This window comes from Solanum lycopersicum, chromosome 12, assembly GCF_036512215.1.
Source record: "Solanum lycopersicum chromosome 12, SLM_r2.1".
Taxonomy (NCBI): domain Eukaryota; kingdom Viridiplantae; phylum Streptophyta; class Magnoliopsida; order Solanales; family Solanaceae; genus Solanum; species Solanum lycopersicum.
Genome location: NC_090811.1, coordinates 65,093,511 through 65,111,404, shown reverse-complemented (window position 1 = coordinate 65,111,404; position 17,894 = coordinate 65,093,511). Strand labels below are relative to the sequence as shown.

At 36.1% G+C, this 17,894-nt stretch overlaps 1 protein-coding gene across 1 annotated transcript; it reads right to left on the bottom strand.

Moving 5' to 3' along the window:
• Positions 1-8,021: 8,021 nt before the first annotated feature.
• LOC101255180 (uncharacterized oxidoreductase At4g09670) lies at positions 8,022-10,982 on the bottom strand. The gene is made up of 2 exons (XM_004252507.5): positions 10,352-10,982; positions 8,022-8,756 (listed from the first exon to the last, which is right to left on the bottom strand). The coding sequence occupies exons 1-2, from the start codon at positions 10,811-10,813 to the stop codon at positions 8,136-8,138; spliced, it is 1,083 nt and encodes a 360-aa protein (XP_004252555.2). The 5' UTR covers positions 10,814-10,982; the 3' UTR covers positions 8,022-8,135.
• Between the last annotated feature and the right edge of the window lie 6,912 nt (positions 10,983-17,894).

Below are 17,894 nucleotides of genomic sequence, written 5' to 3'. Positions count from 1 at the left end.
AATCATGTAATATATGTATATATATATCACAAAAAAACCTTGTTAGACTTTCCAAAGCGTAAACTCAAATGTTAAAGTTCGCTAAGGCAATGTTCAATAATTTTGAATTCTAAACTAGGAATACAATCAAATATTTTTACGATAGATAAATATTTATAAATATTTAATGAATTATAGTTTAAAAAAAAAAAGGAAAATGCACAAGTACCCCTTCAATTTATGCTCGAAATCTCAGAGACACACTTATACTATGCTAAGGTCCTATTACCCCTGAACTAATTTATTAATAATTTTCTACCCCTTTTTGGCTGATCTGGTACTATCTTGTGGGTCCTGATTGACTTTTTTTTCTAGCTAGTGTCACGTAGAACGAAAATGAGTAAAAAATTACTTATAAAATAAATTTGGGAGTAGTAGAACGTTAGTATAATATAAGTGTGTCTATAAAATTTTGTACACAGATTGAGGGGATACTTATACATTATCCAAAAAAATTACTAGTGTAACATTTTGATGGTTAAATACATAAAGCTAGTGTATCATTTTGATGGTTAAATACATAAAGCAAATGGACTATTTTTTACCGTATAGAATGACCTTTCTTTTGTCCTTTGCTATCCGAAAACTAAAATGAAAAAAAGAGACGAAAGCAAAGAGTATATCCTTTAATAACACTTTAGAAAAGTTAATTAATTGTCCCATATGTACTTTTAAAAAAAGTATATTTAGCTAAATTAAAATACTCGTTTAGATTTGACTAATCAATTTCGAAAGCACTCTTAATAAAATTATGGAAAAATGCACAAGTATTCCTCTAGATTATAAACGAAATCTCAGAGACACATCTTAATTAAACTAAGGTTCTATTACCCCTTGAACTTATTTGTAATTTTTTGCACCTTTTTTACTTACGTGGAATCCAAATATCTTCCACGCGCGCCTCAATTGCGTAGATTCATGGAAAGTGCCACGCAAGACAAAGGTGTACAAAATTACAAAAAAAAAATCAGGGGTAATAGAAACTAGTTTAATTAATAAATGTCTCTTTCGATCATAGTCTAGGAAATGGGTAGTTATACATTTCCCCTGAAATTATAACAACTAAAATTTCAAAAGCACTTCTAAGAAAAAGTTAGTTTATCTAAAAAAAAATGATCAAATACTCGCAAAAATGATTAATTATCTTTTTAAAGTTTAATACAACAGAATATAAATTTATAATATCGAATAATTATGATCAAAATTAATATACCATTGGTATCAATTCAAGTTTCTTAGGAAACATCATCCAATTAAAAAAGATATCAAACGATGGACAATTTAGGATTTATGCATTTCGAATTATAAGTTGACAACTCTTTTTTCATATGAAGTACAAGTTCCACCTTGTAAAGATCGAGCCAATTTAATATTTTTCTAACTAGTACTACTTTATGACTTTATAAAACATATCCCAATAATATCTACTACCACCAAGAAAAAAGACTAGCTTACTATGGTATTTTTGCTATAAATATCTTATTATGTCAATAAGTTAGAAGTTATAAATATCTTTGCTAGGAGCTATGTCAATAATTTGAGGTAGAGCTATATGGACCATAGGAAATACTTGGTTCGTTCATTTTTATTTGTTATATTTAAAGAAAAATTATCTTATTAGATATATATTTATATTATAATACTAACCTTATTTGTTTTTTTCATTTAATTACGTATTTCATCTGTTATCATATATTGAGTTTATTATATTTAGATACATGTATTTGCTATCATATACATTAAAACAAATAGAAAGGTGAGTTACATAATCATATATGTGAATCACATTAAATACACACAGGAAATATGTGCATGCAGGGGTGGACCCACATAGCGTTCTGGGGGTGCTCCAACAGCCTTAACGTCGTCTCGAAGTATGTATGTGTGTGGAAATTAAGAGTTATTTGTATAAAATAAACATAGAGCGCATAATGACCAATTGATCTGACTGGTCCATTGACTCTTCGGTGGGCGCTTAAGGCTCTTTTTATGTTGTTGAACCCGAGTTTAAATCTCACTTTTAACATATTTTTTTAAATATTCTTGACTCAAACTGGTCCATTGACTCTTGGGTAGGTGATTCACGTTCTTTTTGTGTTGCTGACCCCGAGTTCGAATCTCACTTTTAACATATCTTTTGTTAAATATATTTGACTCAAGCGAGATTTGTCTATTAATGAAGATACATGCAAATCCGGTTGGATATAGTGTATATAAAACAAATTACACCTAATTTTGATCTCAAATATCCCGAGATACATGTATCTGGTCGTATCTGGACATACTATAATCTGATAATATTTCTAATATTACAAACTAACGTGTTAATTAAAGATATTACCCCCCTCCACTTTTAATTGTCATAGTTTTCTTTTGGAAAAAAGCACAAGTTGCCCTCTGTATAAAATCTCAAAAACACACTTATGTTATATTAAGGTCATATTACTCCCCCGGAACTTATGTTATAAATAATTTTCTACTCCTTTATGACCTACATGGCACTATCTTGTGGGCGAAGTGCATGTTTACACTTGTTTTCAAGCCAGTGACACGTAGGTCGAAAAGGGGTAAGAAAATTATTTATAAGATAAGTTCAGGAGGATAATAGGACTTATTATAGTATAAGTGCATCTTTAAGATTTCGGGCATATAATAACTTTGACTAACAATTTACGATGTATTTTTCATCATATTGATATACCAAAATTTAAAATTTATAATACATTTTGTATAATTTTTTAATATCTAAATTTATTTATTTAAAATCTCAATTTAATATAATCTAATTTAACTGTAAAAGTTAATTAAATTACTTTTCGAAAAATGTAATACTATAATTAAAAATATAGGAAAAGAGTATCTAATAAAAACTCGACAACCAAGGTGCCACGACAAATCCACACACACACTCATTCTGCACGCAAAAACACATACACACATACTCAAACTCCAATGTCGGATCCTTAACTTTAAACTCTCTTATTAAAAAAAAAAAAAAAAAGAGTGTTAAACAGCCAATAAATTTAATTAAAATTTGAGTAAAAGTTTAATAAATATTATTTTTGCTAAATTTTTTTGCAAAGTAATATAATTGTTCAAAATTTTTAGACTCCTTTTAGAATATATACTTTTATTTGTACTCTTTATTTGACTTTTTTTATGTGATGATAAAGAAACTTTAATTACTTAAAATTATTTTTTTGGAAATTTCTTATATTAATGTGTCTGAGATTTTTATTTTTTTTAAAAAAAAAAATCTTTACTTTCTTTGTTTCATATTAATTGAATTGAGAGACATTTTTCATTTTTAAAATTAATAAGTTTTTAATGTGATGACTTCAATATGTTTGACAAAAATTAATGAGGATGAAAATAAAGAATAATGTTCAATTTATGTCTTAATTTACTTTTTTTTAAAAGGACGTGAAACACCCTTTATAAAGTCTTATTTTACTAGGTGGATTTGGACGAATCAAAATGGACTGAATAATCCGCTCAAATTTGAGTGGATTGAGCAAATACTGTTTTCATGGGATTATTTGTCATTCTTAGATAGTTACTCTTCTTATTTGGTTTACTCTTTTTTTCGTTCATTTTAAAAATAATTAATAAATTTTTAATTTTATTTTTTCACATTACATATTTAAGATTTATTAAATTTTTCGAGGACGGAGACTTGAGCATCATGTAGGTGGCAGACGAATAAAAATGACTTATTAGTTATTAGTAGCTTGATTACGTGTTTTCTAGATTAAAGTGTATACCCTCAAACTTAATCAATTACTAATTAAAATCATAAACTAATCCCAAAGATTTGATACAAAAAGAGATCATAATGAATTAATTTATTTACTTTTTTGGTACAAGAGATGTTAATCACCGTCCTAATAAAATTAGCAAGCCTAATCTATGATCTAGTTGACCAATTAAGGATCTACACGAGTATATTTAATGAAGTAAAAGTGAATTTTCTAGAGGTTGATCCATGTCCTCCATGCATAATAATATTATTAATATGTTAAATTCTTGAATGTCTGTTTTTCTTGGACTAAATATTTTAGAGGGGCTTATCAACCAAGTTGGATAGTTATATTATTAGCTAACGATGAAAAGTCTTATTTTATGCGTATGATTTATTTAATGTGATTATATTTTTATTTTAATATTTTCTTTTTATTTAATTTTTATTTATTATTTAATAATTATATTTTATTATTTTAAAAAAAGAACAATGAAGAATTATACCACACGTTCCAGAAGAACTGAAAATATCATATTGATTATTTTAATACTTTCAGAAAATTTACGACTAATAAGTATGCCTTTTACTGTATTTAACAGTATTTGAGATTTGAACTTGAAACATTAACGCAAATTTTGAATTCATAAACTATTGAACCAAATTAATTACAAAATTCAAAATCTTCATATATATACTTTAGAGAAATATATCTTATGGGCAAATGACAGAAATCACATACTTTTAATCTAAATTATCATTTATCCCTAATAAGTTTATAATTACATAAATCTTTCAAACTGATATAATAATATAAGCATTGATACATTAATCTGATGTGCGGATACATTAATCTCGCTAAGTAAGATAAATTACATTATATGCGTGATACACTAATCTGGTGCACGAGATACATTAATCTGATGTGCGAGATACATTAGTTTGATGCGCGAGATATATTAATTTGATATGTTGATACGTTGATCTGATGTGCGAGATACAATAATCTCGCTAAGTAAGATAAATTACATTGTATAAATGATACACTAATCTGATGTGCGAGATACAATAATCTCGCTAAGTAAGATAAATTACATTGTATACATGATACACTAATCTGATGTGCGAGATATATTAATTTGATAAGTTGATACATTAACCTGATGCGTGAAAATGAGGGATTTTAGAAATTTGTAAAACAAATATGAGATAGTGATACTAAGAGAACTTAAATGTGAAATTTCTGTTATTTTTTCGATTAAAATTAATAATTACGATTTGCTATATTGTAACTTGCTTATAATTATTCATTTTAAATTTGAATTGACGTGTATGCTCATGTTCTATGCACGTCCATTTAGACGGCAGCTTTGTAACAAGGGAAAAAAATGGGCATGTGATGTGGTTGTGTAGTGCAATTGGTGATAAAATATTTTTCTTGAAGTTTTTACAAAACCCAAAACTTTCTTTTTGGTGTTTGCACTTTTAGATGTTTGGTCATTAATTATGCTCTAATTAATTTCTTGAAGTTGGTATTTTCACATGTATAGGTTTTAATCAAAGTTGAACCTCAACTTCCACTAGTGAAGTCTCCACAAAATATGGCATAAAAATGAGCAACTTAAATTAAATTTAGGTTTTAGTTGATTAACAAATACTAATGAATTGAGTAAATTGATTCATTATTCTAAATTTTGAGCATATATTTATCCCTAAAAGTTGGTTCTTTTATTCAACTGGGCAATCTACGTGATGTTTTTTCTCAATTTATACCCAAGTTGATCAATTTTCGGTGCATTCTTAGCACCATGTTGCGTAATAACATGTTATCTTTTATTATTTCTCTTGTCTTCGTCTTTATATAGGTTTGGTTTTACGATGAATACACTTTAAATAAAAGGATAAAAACCAACTATGATGGTGCAATAATTCCTACTAGGTAATACTATGATTCAACATATCTCTTGCCAATAATTAAGAGATGATATTGGTAGTTTACTTTATTTTTAAGTTACCCTCAAACTAACATATCTTAACTATGATTATAAAGTGATAATTGGTGATAAACAAACAAAAATCGTATCCACCAAACCTAATTATTCTGTTGGAGTCCATTAAAGTTAACCTTAATTCTAGTATACATTTGCGTAGCTCAAAGGCAGGGTCTTGAAAATCCAAATCTTGGAATTCAATTTCTAATTAAATTAATATGAGTTGTCACTTTGTTTTCGTTTATTTCTAAAAAAATTTAAAAAATTTAGTGATTCAAAATAACAATTGAATTTGTATTTAAAGGTCAAAGGTAACTCTAGAGACATAACTAGTAAGAATTGTAGATTATAAAGCAATAAGTAGAAGAGATTTAAGTACATTTTATAGTTCACGTGGTCTATGTTAATTTATGGTAAATATCTCATAAAATGAACTAAGTTACTTCAAAGGTTTTACGAAGCTTTTATTATGTTTTAAGATGTACAGATCATGTTTTGACTTATGATTCTTTTAAGAGGAATTTTCACATATAACCACTCAAAAATAGTTTAATTATTCTCCATAGCTATAGTTTGATAATTAAAATTCGTAGCTACATGTTATAGGGAGGAGAGAGGTGAGCGAGACCGGGGAGAGGAGAGAAGCGAGAGAGAGAGGGGGCAAAAAGTGAGAAGAGAGGTGAATTGTATATGTATATCAGTTAGATAATTGTATAATTGGGAGAGAGGCAAGCGAGAGAGGGAGAGAGGTGAATTGTATATGTATATTGGTTACATAATTATATATTATACATATGCATTTGTATATATGGCAAAGATATTGGGAGAGGGAGGAGAGAGGTGGAGAGATTGGGAGAGGGAGGAGAGACGCGAGCGAGATTGGGAGAGAGGCAAGCGAGAGAGGGAGAGAGGTGAATTGTATATGTATATTGGTTACATAATTATATATTATACATATGTATTTGTATATATGGCAAACGAGATTGGGAGAGGGAGGAGAGAGGTGGCGAGATTGGGAGAGGGAGGAGAGACGCGAGCGACAGAGGGAAGAGAGTGGGAGAGAGGTGAATTGTATATGTATATCGATTAGATAATTGTATATTATACATATGCATTTGTATATTCTAGCGAATTATACATATACAAATGTGGTTAATTATACAAATTCAAAGTCAATCCACGTAATTAATGTATAATGTTAGTCGTGAGTGGTAATTATAGCAAACTGTGGCTATAATGAGTAATTAAGTATTATAAATTTGTTTAACAGCGTAATTTTCCCTTATTTTGAAGTCTTTTGGCTATGATTTAGCTTGGTCATACATATCATGTTCTAACGTTCTCATGTGTTCATGTTTCATGTTTTTATGCATTTCCTCATACTTCGTACGATTCATGTAGTAATGCATACTTTTGCCTACGTACATTGTTTAATCATATAGTGTTCGATGCTTCTCCTCCTCCCGTTCGTGGCTAGTTGATTGGTTGATTGTTGGAAACTTGGTGAATCCTCATGTTCCGAGGATCGTGTTAACTTTATTATGTTTTCTTATGACTCTAGTTTTCAAATGTTGTACGTGATATATGGATTACATCTCAAACACTCTTTTGATGTATTAGATTAGCTTGTCGAGACTATGATCAAATTTCGGCTTTTATGTCAAACTATTTTTGTGTGAGACGATCTCTATAAATGTATATCAAGTAGCTTTTGTAGAACCTCTCAGGATCCTATGCACCATGTCATGCCTAGGGTGTACTTTGGATTGAAAAAAAGAGCCTCGTGAACACTAAACACTAACACTATTAACTTTTATAATGTGTCAGCCCTACAAAAATTGACACTACGTTGACATCCCTAGCTGTATAGATAATGTACAAAAATTAATTTATCTAGTTTGTGAAATACTAGAATCACAATTCACATATATTGGTGTTGTTATCTCTATAAAGATTTTATTTGTTCTACTTTACCATCATACAAGACATGATGGACACGATAAGAAGTTACTTCGACAATAATATTAACGTGTTAATCTTCTCTGTATCGTACCTTTTTTGTAATATGACTAGCCTGGTAGGACAAAGCTATAATGTGTGATAAAATGGGCAGGTATACCAATTCTTTTGTTTATCAAGACTCTATATTTCATTCAATATGGATGTTTATTTTAATGAAATATGGTCACCTACCTTCCCCATTTAAAATATAATGAGTCTAACAAACCCCAGTTCTAAAGTTCAAATTCTGATTACGTTCGTAATAGAAGTTGAATTATTTATTGGATGCAGCCATAGAAGTATGCTCAAACTAGATACATTGACAATTTAAAACCTTAAACATTGATTTATAGAAAAATTGATGATTAACTTACAATCTCAACTGCTTCAAAACCTTTTTCGATCGATGCCTTGACAGCATCTATAACCAGAGTTGTCTTCCTGCTAAGAGTTGGCCATTTCTTCTCAGGTTTCGCGCCTTCATTTTTGATACTTCGAACCAGCTTAGAGAATTCCCTAACCATGAGAGCTTCTTGGGGAATGTCTGTTGTGACCGTGTGCTCGCTTGGTTTTGGCTCCCATCCTGTTACGAGTTCTTTGAATCCAGATTCAACTGCTGAGGTAAATGAAGCTTTCTTCTCCTCGAAAGGGATGATGAAGTCGTGAAGGTGTAACGTGCCTTTTGTTCCAACAGCGGTTATATCCATTGTCAAGTTGGATAGGAAAGAGCAATGAAAAGTTCCCACCTTACCGTCTTCCCACAATAAAGAAGCACCACATGATATAATCACTCCTGCCTTGTTGAACACAGGGTTTCGCGTAGCAATTACTGATTTGGGAAGCTCGTAATCTGCAGCCCACAAAATTCCTCTAATGCAGTACCACCCAACGTCACCAAGAGCACCAAGACCATCAAGATCTGGTTTTACACGAATGTCATTTTCGAGGAAGTATTGATCAGCAGTAAAGGTGAAACAAGTGTTTACCTGCAGATAACTCATTGAAATATCAACTTCAGCAAGAGAGTGTGTGGTTGTATAAATGAAAGCAGAGAGCATGTAAAACACTTTTGTCACCAGAACAGCAACAAGATACGATAATCAATGGATCTGATGATGCTAGAGGGATATCGGGGCTATCTAGTGCAACTAGGTCCATAGTTCTGGAAACTATATGCGAAATCCATTAAAGGGAAGTTTTACGATAATTAACTCAAATCCATTTCTCAATACTACTCAATGGAATGTGGAGGTTATTACACAAGAACAGACAATCTAGTTTTCACAATAAAATGAGAGATGGAACTACCACGAAAGGTTTCCAAGAACGTGTGCAAATTGGCAAACTTCAACTCCTACAAACCCTGCATTTGACAAAAGATCAAGGCCCTCAACTCCATCAAGTGCATTAAAAGGTTTAGCTGTTCCTCTACGTTAATCACATGATAACAGGACAAGTACACAGCACCCGTCCTGCCAGTCGGGAACGGAGTCATAAACAGTCAACTTTTTGGTTTAAAAAACAAGTACTGCATCCAAATCACAAGTGTTGAAACACATTACTTTACACCTCTTGCCACCATTTAGCCAAAAAAAAATGATGATTTATCGTACAACTAGCTCTACTTTGCTCAAGAACATCTATGAGATGCTGACTATTAATCCTTTACAACATGATGACTATTAAATCAATTAATCAACTATGTTTTAATCAGCATCTCTAGGTCTACAGGGGAAAACATAGAGTATGACTTGTGAATTTGGATGAATTTAGTAGTTTTGGCTGGAACCTGTGTATATATATGTCAAAAGATCCACTAAATAATCATACATGATATATCTGAACCAAATCAATCAAATGAACTATGATAGAATCCCCAAACACAAACTCGTAATGCTCAAATTCTGGATCTACGTCTATTCTGGAATCCACTAACCCTCAAGGACTACAATTTCAACTCAACTTGGCTAAGCCTGTGCTCCTCTAAAGATAAGAACTGCTTTACCCAACTCCCCTTCATCAACCATACACTTAGATAGCGTTTGGCAATAGATTTTCGATCAAATTTTGAAAATTTATCAAAGAATATCCATTTAGCCATGAAATTTTGGTCAGATTTCGCTGACCTTCACGTATTTTCAAGTTCAGACCAGCTTTTTAGAGAAATTTCACTTTCACTAGTAAAACTTCAATTATTTTCCAAGTATAAAGTACATGCCCAAAGTCCCAATACAACTACAACTTCAAAAAATTCAAATTTTCAAGTTTCAAACTCAAAATATCAAGTTTCAAACTCAAAAACTCAAATTTTCAGTTTCAACCTCAATAACTCAAACTTTCAAGTTTCAACTGAAAAAGTAATCAAATTTTCAAGTTTCAAAATCAAAAACTTGAAACTTTGAAGTTTCAACTTAGAAAAACTCAAATTTTCAAATTTCATCCTCAAAAACTCAAATTTTCAACTTCCAGACTACAAAGTCTATGACCAAACGAGAGCTTAGTAATTTCAACAACAAAATCTGAACTTCAACAGTAATATAAGAAAAGCAATTTCACCAATAAAACTCTCTCACACACATACCGATTTGAGTTCCCCAAATAGCTTTGCATCGGAAAGAAATTCTCTCATCTTCGCCGTCCTCGGATGATGCATCCACATAGTACCATCCATAAACTGCACTCCATTAGCTTCACACGCCGCCAAAATCACATCCACTTCTTCAACATTCAACCCTACAGGCTTCTCCAGCAACAAATGCTTCTTCTTCTGTGCAGCAAGCACAGCCCATTTCATATGAAGACTTGTCGGTAACGGCAGATAAACCGCATCAACATTTGGATCGTCGACAACTTCTTCATAGCTACCGTACACTTTCGCCGTCGCCGGAAAACCATTGTCGGCGGCGAATTTTTGGGCTTTTTCGATTGTACGACTGCCGACGGCGTAGAGAGTAGCGGTTTGTGAAAGGAGTATAGCCCGTGATACTTTACGTGCAATTTCAGCACAGCCTACAATTCCGATTCGTATGGTGGAATCTGCCATTTTCGTTTTGTTCGAGTGAAGTTCGTTGACTGATGGTTTGTTTCGGTGAATAGCGGAAACAAATACTATCCACCCACCTTATACTTATTATTATTATTTTCGATGTTAATATTAGAGTTTGATTAATTTAAATTTTTTTTTTATTCGATATTCATCATGTCACATTCTTTACACTTCCTTTATTAGCTTGTCACGACCAAAAAATGGGTGTGATGGCACTCGTCTTATCCCACCAAGACAAGTCAGCCTAAAATCAAATATCTAACAAAGTGCGGAAGTAAATGACAATCCAACAACAATTCCTATTATGAAACCAAGTTATATTAATCCAATCCCCAAAATCAGGTTGTCACGTGCACATGCCTCTAATGTAAATATTAGAATTGAAATAAAATAGAAGTCTAAATGAAGTTGTCTTTCAAGTAAAAACAAAGTCATAAACTGGAGTAGGAAAGTTCGCTGAGATGACAAGCAGCTACCTCACAATCCTCCACAAGATGCCTCGGAAACGAAAAGAATGACAAGTATCACGATGATCCAGGCTCGTATCCTACAAAAATTTGTAGAAGCAAGGGGTGAGTACCAAACCACGCGGTACCCAACAAGCAAACCTCTAAACACAAGTTAAGTGAACAAAATACGGGCACTCCTTACACCATATCTAAACCTCCACGCTACAGTCTAATAGGTTACAGTTTACCAAACACACAACTCAATAACCACACTCTATCAGTTTACACATTCTCAATAACAACTCAATATTCAACAGTCACAAGCTTCACAGAGAAACACTCACAAGATCAACAAAACACATGTTCAAGTTCATCAATAATAAAATGTGTAATGCCATGAGATGCAATGTCAAATATAGTGATGCATGTCTTCCCTAACGATACACACCCGCTGTCTCTCAGTCCGGGACCCATGGGGGACATATCTGTCCATGCATCTGTCGCGGCGCACGACACGACCCTCGATAAGTAGTAACCTTCGCGGCGCGCGATACGTCCCTCGAAATATAATATCCCTCGCGGCGCGCGATACGACCCTCGAAAATAGTACACCATCCTCTTACCACAACAATGTCTCAGATACAATGCAAATGACATGCTCAAATGAAAAGGGAGGAGATAACCATTTGATAACCAAACACAATTTACAACAAGAAATACAACACCAACAAATAAACAACAAGTCTCCAAATCATTCTCAACATCACACAAGGAAATACACGAATTTCGTACGCTTAACAAGAGTTTAGAAATCCACTTGCCTTAACCACTCGAATAATCACTCTGGGACTTGAGCCTTCCCTTTCCGTTGAGCTTCCAAATCAATGCAATCTATACAAGTATATATATTCACAATAAGGTTTCAGAACTAACACACTCACACTTTTGTGTGTTTAATCTTGACTTAAAATTTCACCTCAAATTTATAATCAAATTCGTAATTACATTTCAACTATTATATTTTTCAAGTTCCAAGTCTAAGGTTAAGTCCCTCCTTTTTCTTTTCAATACCAACTCTAATAATCCACCAACAATTAATTATCTATCTTAGTATAACAAACTTAATATAATATGATAACAAAATAATAATATATATATATATTGATGGAAGCCACTGGTATTAAAACCAGTGGCGGACAGCGGACAGCGGACAAACAGCAACCAACATCCAAAACTCAACTTGATTCACAATTGCACAAAACATTAAATGCTCATCATTAAATAAATTATGCACACATATATATATACTTTATTATATAATATTATTATATGCACACATCTATGTGCAGAATCAAGAAGATTAAAGGAGAAAACTTACCTAGCAGTTCGTAAGCCGCACAGAAACCCTTCGCCCCTTTTTTTTTTTTCCTTATTTAAATTTATTAAGTACTAATTGTGATAGATTTTACCCACATATTTTATTAAATAAAGGCTAACTAGTATAGGGTCTTAAATAAATTATCACTTTAGCCCATAAACTATCGATTAATTAACTCAAGTTAAGCAAATATTCAAAATTTCCAAAAATGACCTTCCGGGTCATTACATTATCCACCACTAAAAATCATGTTCGTCCTCGAACATAGAGTAAAAGTAATTACCTGAAGCCTCAAAAAGTTGAGGATATCTGGCACGCATGTCAGACTCAGTCTCCCAAGTTGCCTCTCTCACTGATCGGTGCTTCCACTGCACCTTCACTGAAGCAATCTCCTTGGTTCTAAGCTTTCGAACCTGCCTATCCAAAATAGCTATAGGCTCCTCTTCAAATGTCAAGTCTGGACCCAACTCCACAGAATCAAGTGAAATCACATGAGATTCATCCGGAATATACTTCCGAAGCATAGAGACATGGAAAACAGGATGAACTGCCGACAAACTAGGTGGCAAGGCCAACTTATAGGCCACCTCTCCCACTCGGCTCAAAATCTCAAAAGGTCCAATGAACCTAGGGCTAAGCTTGCCCTTCTTTCCAAACCTCATTACACCCTTCATGGGTGATACTCGGAGCCAAACATGATCACCCTCCATAAACACCAAGGCTCTAACTCTCCGATCTGCATAACTCTTCTGTTGACTCTGAGCTGTCAATAATCTATACTGAATCATACGGACTTGCTCCATAGCATCTCTAAGCAAGTCTGTATCCAAAGAGTCCATCTCTGCCGAATCAAACCAACCAATAGGAGATCTACACCGTCTACCATACAATGCCTCAAATGGGGCCATTTGGATACTAGAGTGATAACTGTTATTATAGGCGAACTCCGCTAAGGGTAAATGTCGATCCCATCTTGCACCAAAATCGATTACACACGCTCGAAGCATATCTTCCAATACCTGAATGGTCCGCTCAGATTGACCATCTGTCTGAGGGTGAAATGCCGTACTCATATCTAACTGAGTACCCAGACCATGTTGTAATGCCTTCCAGAAGTGAGAAGTAAATAGTGAACCTCGATCTGATATGATAGAAACAGGAACTCCATGTAGTCGCACAATCTGACTGATATATAGTTCGGCTAACTTTTCTGCTGTATACTTTACCCGAACCGGGATGAAGTGGGAAGACTTGGTCAGCCTATCAACAACAACCCAAATAGAGTCATAACCACCCACTGTGGTAGGCAAACCCACAACAAAGTCCATAGTAATCCGCTCCCACTTCCAAGTAGGAATAGGCATCCTTTGAGATACACCACCAGGCCGCTGGTGCTCACACTTGACCTGCTGGCAAGTCAAACACCTCAAAACAAAGTCTGTAATATCTCTCTTCATCCCACACCACCAGTAATGCTGACTCAGATCATGATACATTTTTGCCGCTCCCGGATGGATAGAATATCGAGAACAATGGGCCTCCTCAAGGATCAATCTAATCAAATCGCCTGTCTTGGGCACACAAATCCTGCCTCCGATCCTCAAGACACCATCAGAATCAAGGACAGCCTCCTTAGCTTCCCCTCTCAATACTTTGTCTCGAATGAGACATAATTTTTCGTCATCAAACTGGTGTGCACGAATCTGCTCGACTAAAGAAGATCGAGCCTCAATAAAAGCAATCATCCCATCACTCTCTTCTGAGATCTGTAATCGGACAAGACTGTTAGCTAACAATTGAACATCTCTAGCCAATGGTCTCTCCTCAACACTAAGAGATGCAAGACTCCCCATGCTATGAGTCTTCCTACTCAAAGCATCGGCCACAACATTGGCCTTCCCCGGATGATACAGAATGGTCACATCATAGTCCTTCAGCAACTCAAGCCATCTTCGTTGCCTCAAGTTCAAATCCCTCTGGCTAAAGATATACTGAAGACTCCGATGATCAGTGAAGATCTCACAATGCACTCCATACAAATAATGACGCCATAACTTAAGTACAAATACCACAGCCGCCAACTCCAAATCATGAGTAGGGTAGTTCTTCTCATGGGATTTCAACTGCCTAGAAGCATAAGCAATCACTTTCCCCTTCTGCATCAACACACCACCCAAACCAACTCCTGAAGCATCACAATACACAGTAAAGTCTACACCTTCCTCAGGTAGAGTCAACACAGGAGCAGAAGTCAACAAAGTCTTGAGCTTTTGAAAGCTCTCCTCACACTCATCAGACCACTGAAAACTCACATCCTGTCGAGTCAATCTAGTCAATGGAGCTGCAACAGTAGAGAAACTCTGAACAAATCGTCGATAATAGCCTGCCAATCCCACAAAACTCCTAATCTCAGTAGGTGAAGTAGGTCGCGTCCAGCCTCTAACTGCCTCTATCTTGGTCGGATCTACTCTAATACCCTCCTTGGACACCACGTGTCCCAAGAATGTCACAGAAGTAAGCCAGAACTCACACTTTGAGAACTTGGCATACAACTTCTCTTCTCTCAACCTCTGAAGTACAATCCTCAGGTGTCGGACATGGTCCTCCTCAGTCTTAGAGTAAACCAAGATGTCATCGATGAAAACAATCACAAAAGAATCAAGGTATGGTTGAAACACCCCATTCATCAACTCCATGAATGCTGCAGGGGCATTAGTCAATCCGAAGGACATCACTAGAAACTCATAATGCCCATACCGGGTCCGAAAAGCTGTCTTAGGGATATCTGATGCCCTAATCTTCAACTGATGATACCCCGACCTCAGATCAATCTTAGAGAACAATGATGCTCCCTGTAACTGATCAAATAAGTCATCAATACGCGGAAGAGGATACTTATTCTTAACTGTTACTTTGTTCAACTGTCTGTAATCAATACACATTCTCATAGTCCCATCCTTCTTCTTCACAAACAATACAGGGGCACCCCAAGGTGACACACTAGGGCGAATAAAACCCTTACTCAATAAATCCTGCAACTGATCCTTCAATTCTTTCAACTCTGCTGGAGCCATACGGTATGGAGGGATAGAAATAGGCTTAGTTCCCGGCTCCAAATCAATAGCGAAATCGATATCCCTATCGGGAGGAACACCTGGAAGATCAGAAGGAAATACATCGGGAAACTCCTGAACCACGGGAACAGAATCCATGGGAGGTGGTTCAACGCTAGTATCCCGAATAAAAGCTAAGTAAGACAAACACCCCCTCTCCACCAATCTCTGAGCACGGATAAAAGAGATGACCTTGCTAGGGTAAGAACCACTAACACTCTTCCACTCAACCTTCGGAACACCAGGCATAGCTAAAGTCACAGTCTTAGCATTACAATCAAGGACAACATGATAAGGAGAAAGCCAATCCATACCCAAGATAACATCAAAGTCCACCATCCCCAGAATGATTAAGTCTACCCAAGTGTCATACCCAGCCAAAGAAACAAGACAGGATCGATACACTCGATCCACCACTAAGGGTTTACCCACGGGTGTAGAAACACGAATAGGTACAGTCATACTATCACATATCATATCAAATTTAGCAGCAAAATACATAGACACATAAGAGAATGTAGAACCTGGATCAAACAACACAGACGCAGGTCGATGGCATACTGGGATGATACCTGTAATAACAGCATCAGAGGTCTCCGCCTCAGGTCTCCCGGGGAAAGCATAGCAGTGGCCTCCTCGTCCACCTCCATCCTGGGTGGTACCTCTACCCCCACTCTGCTGAGCTGCAACACCACTACTAAAAACTCTATCACCTCTACCTGACTGAACTCTGCCACGACCTCTACCCTGTGGTGCTGGTGGTCTAGTCTGGAATGAAGAATTAGGTCGAGGACCACCACGACCCCTTTGTGAAGTACACTGCCGCATTAGATGATCGGGATCTCCACAAGTAAAACAAAATCTCTGACCTGGGAACTGTTGTGTGGACCCTGAAAACCCACTATAATTTCCTCGCCCTGTAGGTCGCTGCTGTGAACCGTACGAGCTCTGACCCGGGCTATAAGAACCCCTAGATGTCTGGCCACCCTCAAATGTCGGCATAGATGCATGAATAGGTCCCCGCTGCTGAAAAGAACCACTCACTCTCTGTGATCCCCTACCTCCAGATGAGGCACCATGAAACTGTCCTGATATACGGGCTCTTTTAGGGTCCCCAAACTCTTCTCTCTCCATCAATTCTGCCTCTTTGGCGGCGCTCACAATGGACTGAAAAGAAGCCCCCTCCCTAGATGCCCGAAACACAGCTGACCTGATAGAGAAAGTCAATCCCCACACAAATCTGCGGATCCTCTCTGTCTCATTCGGAATAATGGCCAACGCATGCCTAGACAACTGGCAAAAACGCGCCTCATACTCTGTAACCGATAAACCATCCTGTCTCAAACTCTCAAACCTCAAGCGACTCTCCTCTCTCACGCTCCATGGGATAAAACGATCTTGGAATGCACTAGCAAACTGCTCCCAAGTCACTGGAGGAGATCCAACTGGCAAAACCCCCGAATAAGTCCTCCACCAGTCTCTCGCTGGTCCACGAAGCTGGAGTGTAGCATATCTAACCCCATGTGACTCAGCTAATCCAACCACCTCTAGTAACTCTCGGCAGGTAGTTAGAAACTCATGAGCGTCCTCGCTCTTCCCACCCTGAAACTGAGGTGGGTCCATCTTTCGAAATCTCTCATACCTACGCTGCTCATCCTCTGTCAGAACAACCATCGATGCAACTTGACCCCCAACTGCTGGTGCAATATCATTCTGAACCGCGGGATCTACTGGTAGTTGCCCCACCGCATCCTGAACAACCGGAGCTTGTTGCTGCTCTTGGGTCTGAGCCCCCTCTCTAGTACGAGAGTCATGTGGTGTGGTAGTTGCACCACCACCCTGAGAAAATCCCTCTAGCACACTTAACACCCTCAATAGCGTATCCTGAAGCAAAGGTGTGACTACGGGATCTGGAGGAACCTGGTCCTCTATGTCATCAATCTGAGGTTCGGTAGAGACCTCTCTAGCACTACCTCTCAGTGGTGCTGCTCCACGTCCACGACCTCTGGCTACTGTCGTACTACTAGCACGACCTCTAGCTCGAGATCTACCCCTACCCCTAGCTGGGGCCTCAACAACTGCCTCGGGAAGTGCCTCCCCTCTACCACCAGTAACATTAGTTCTAGTCCTCGTCATCT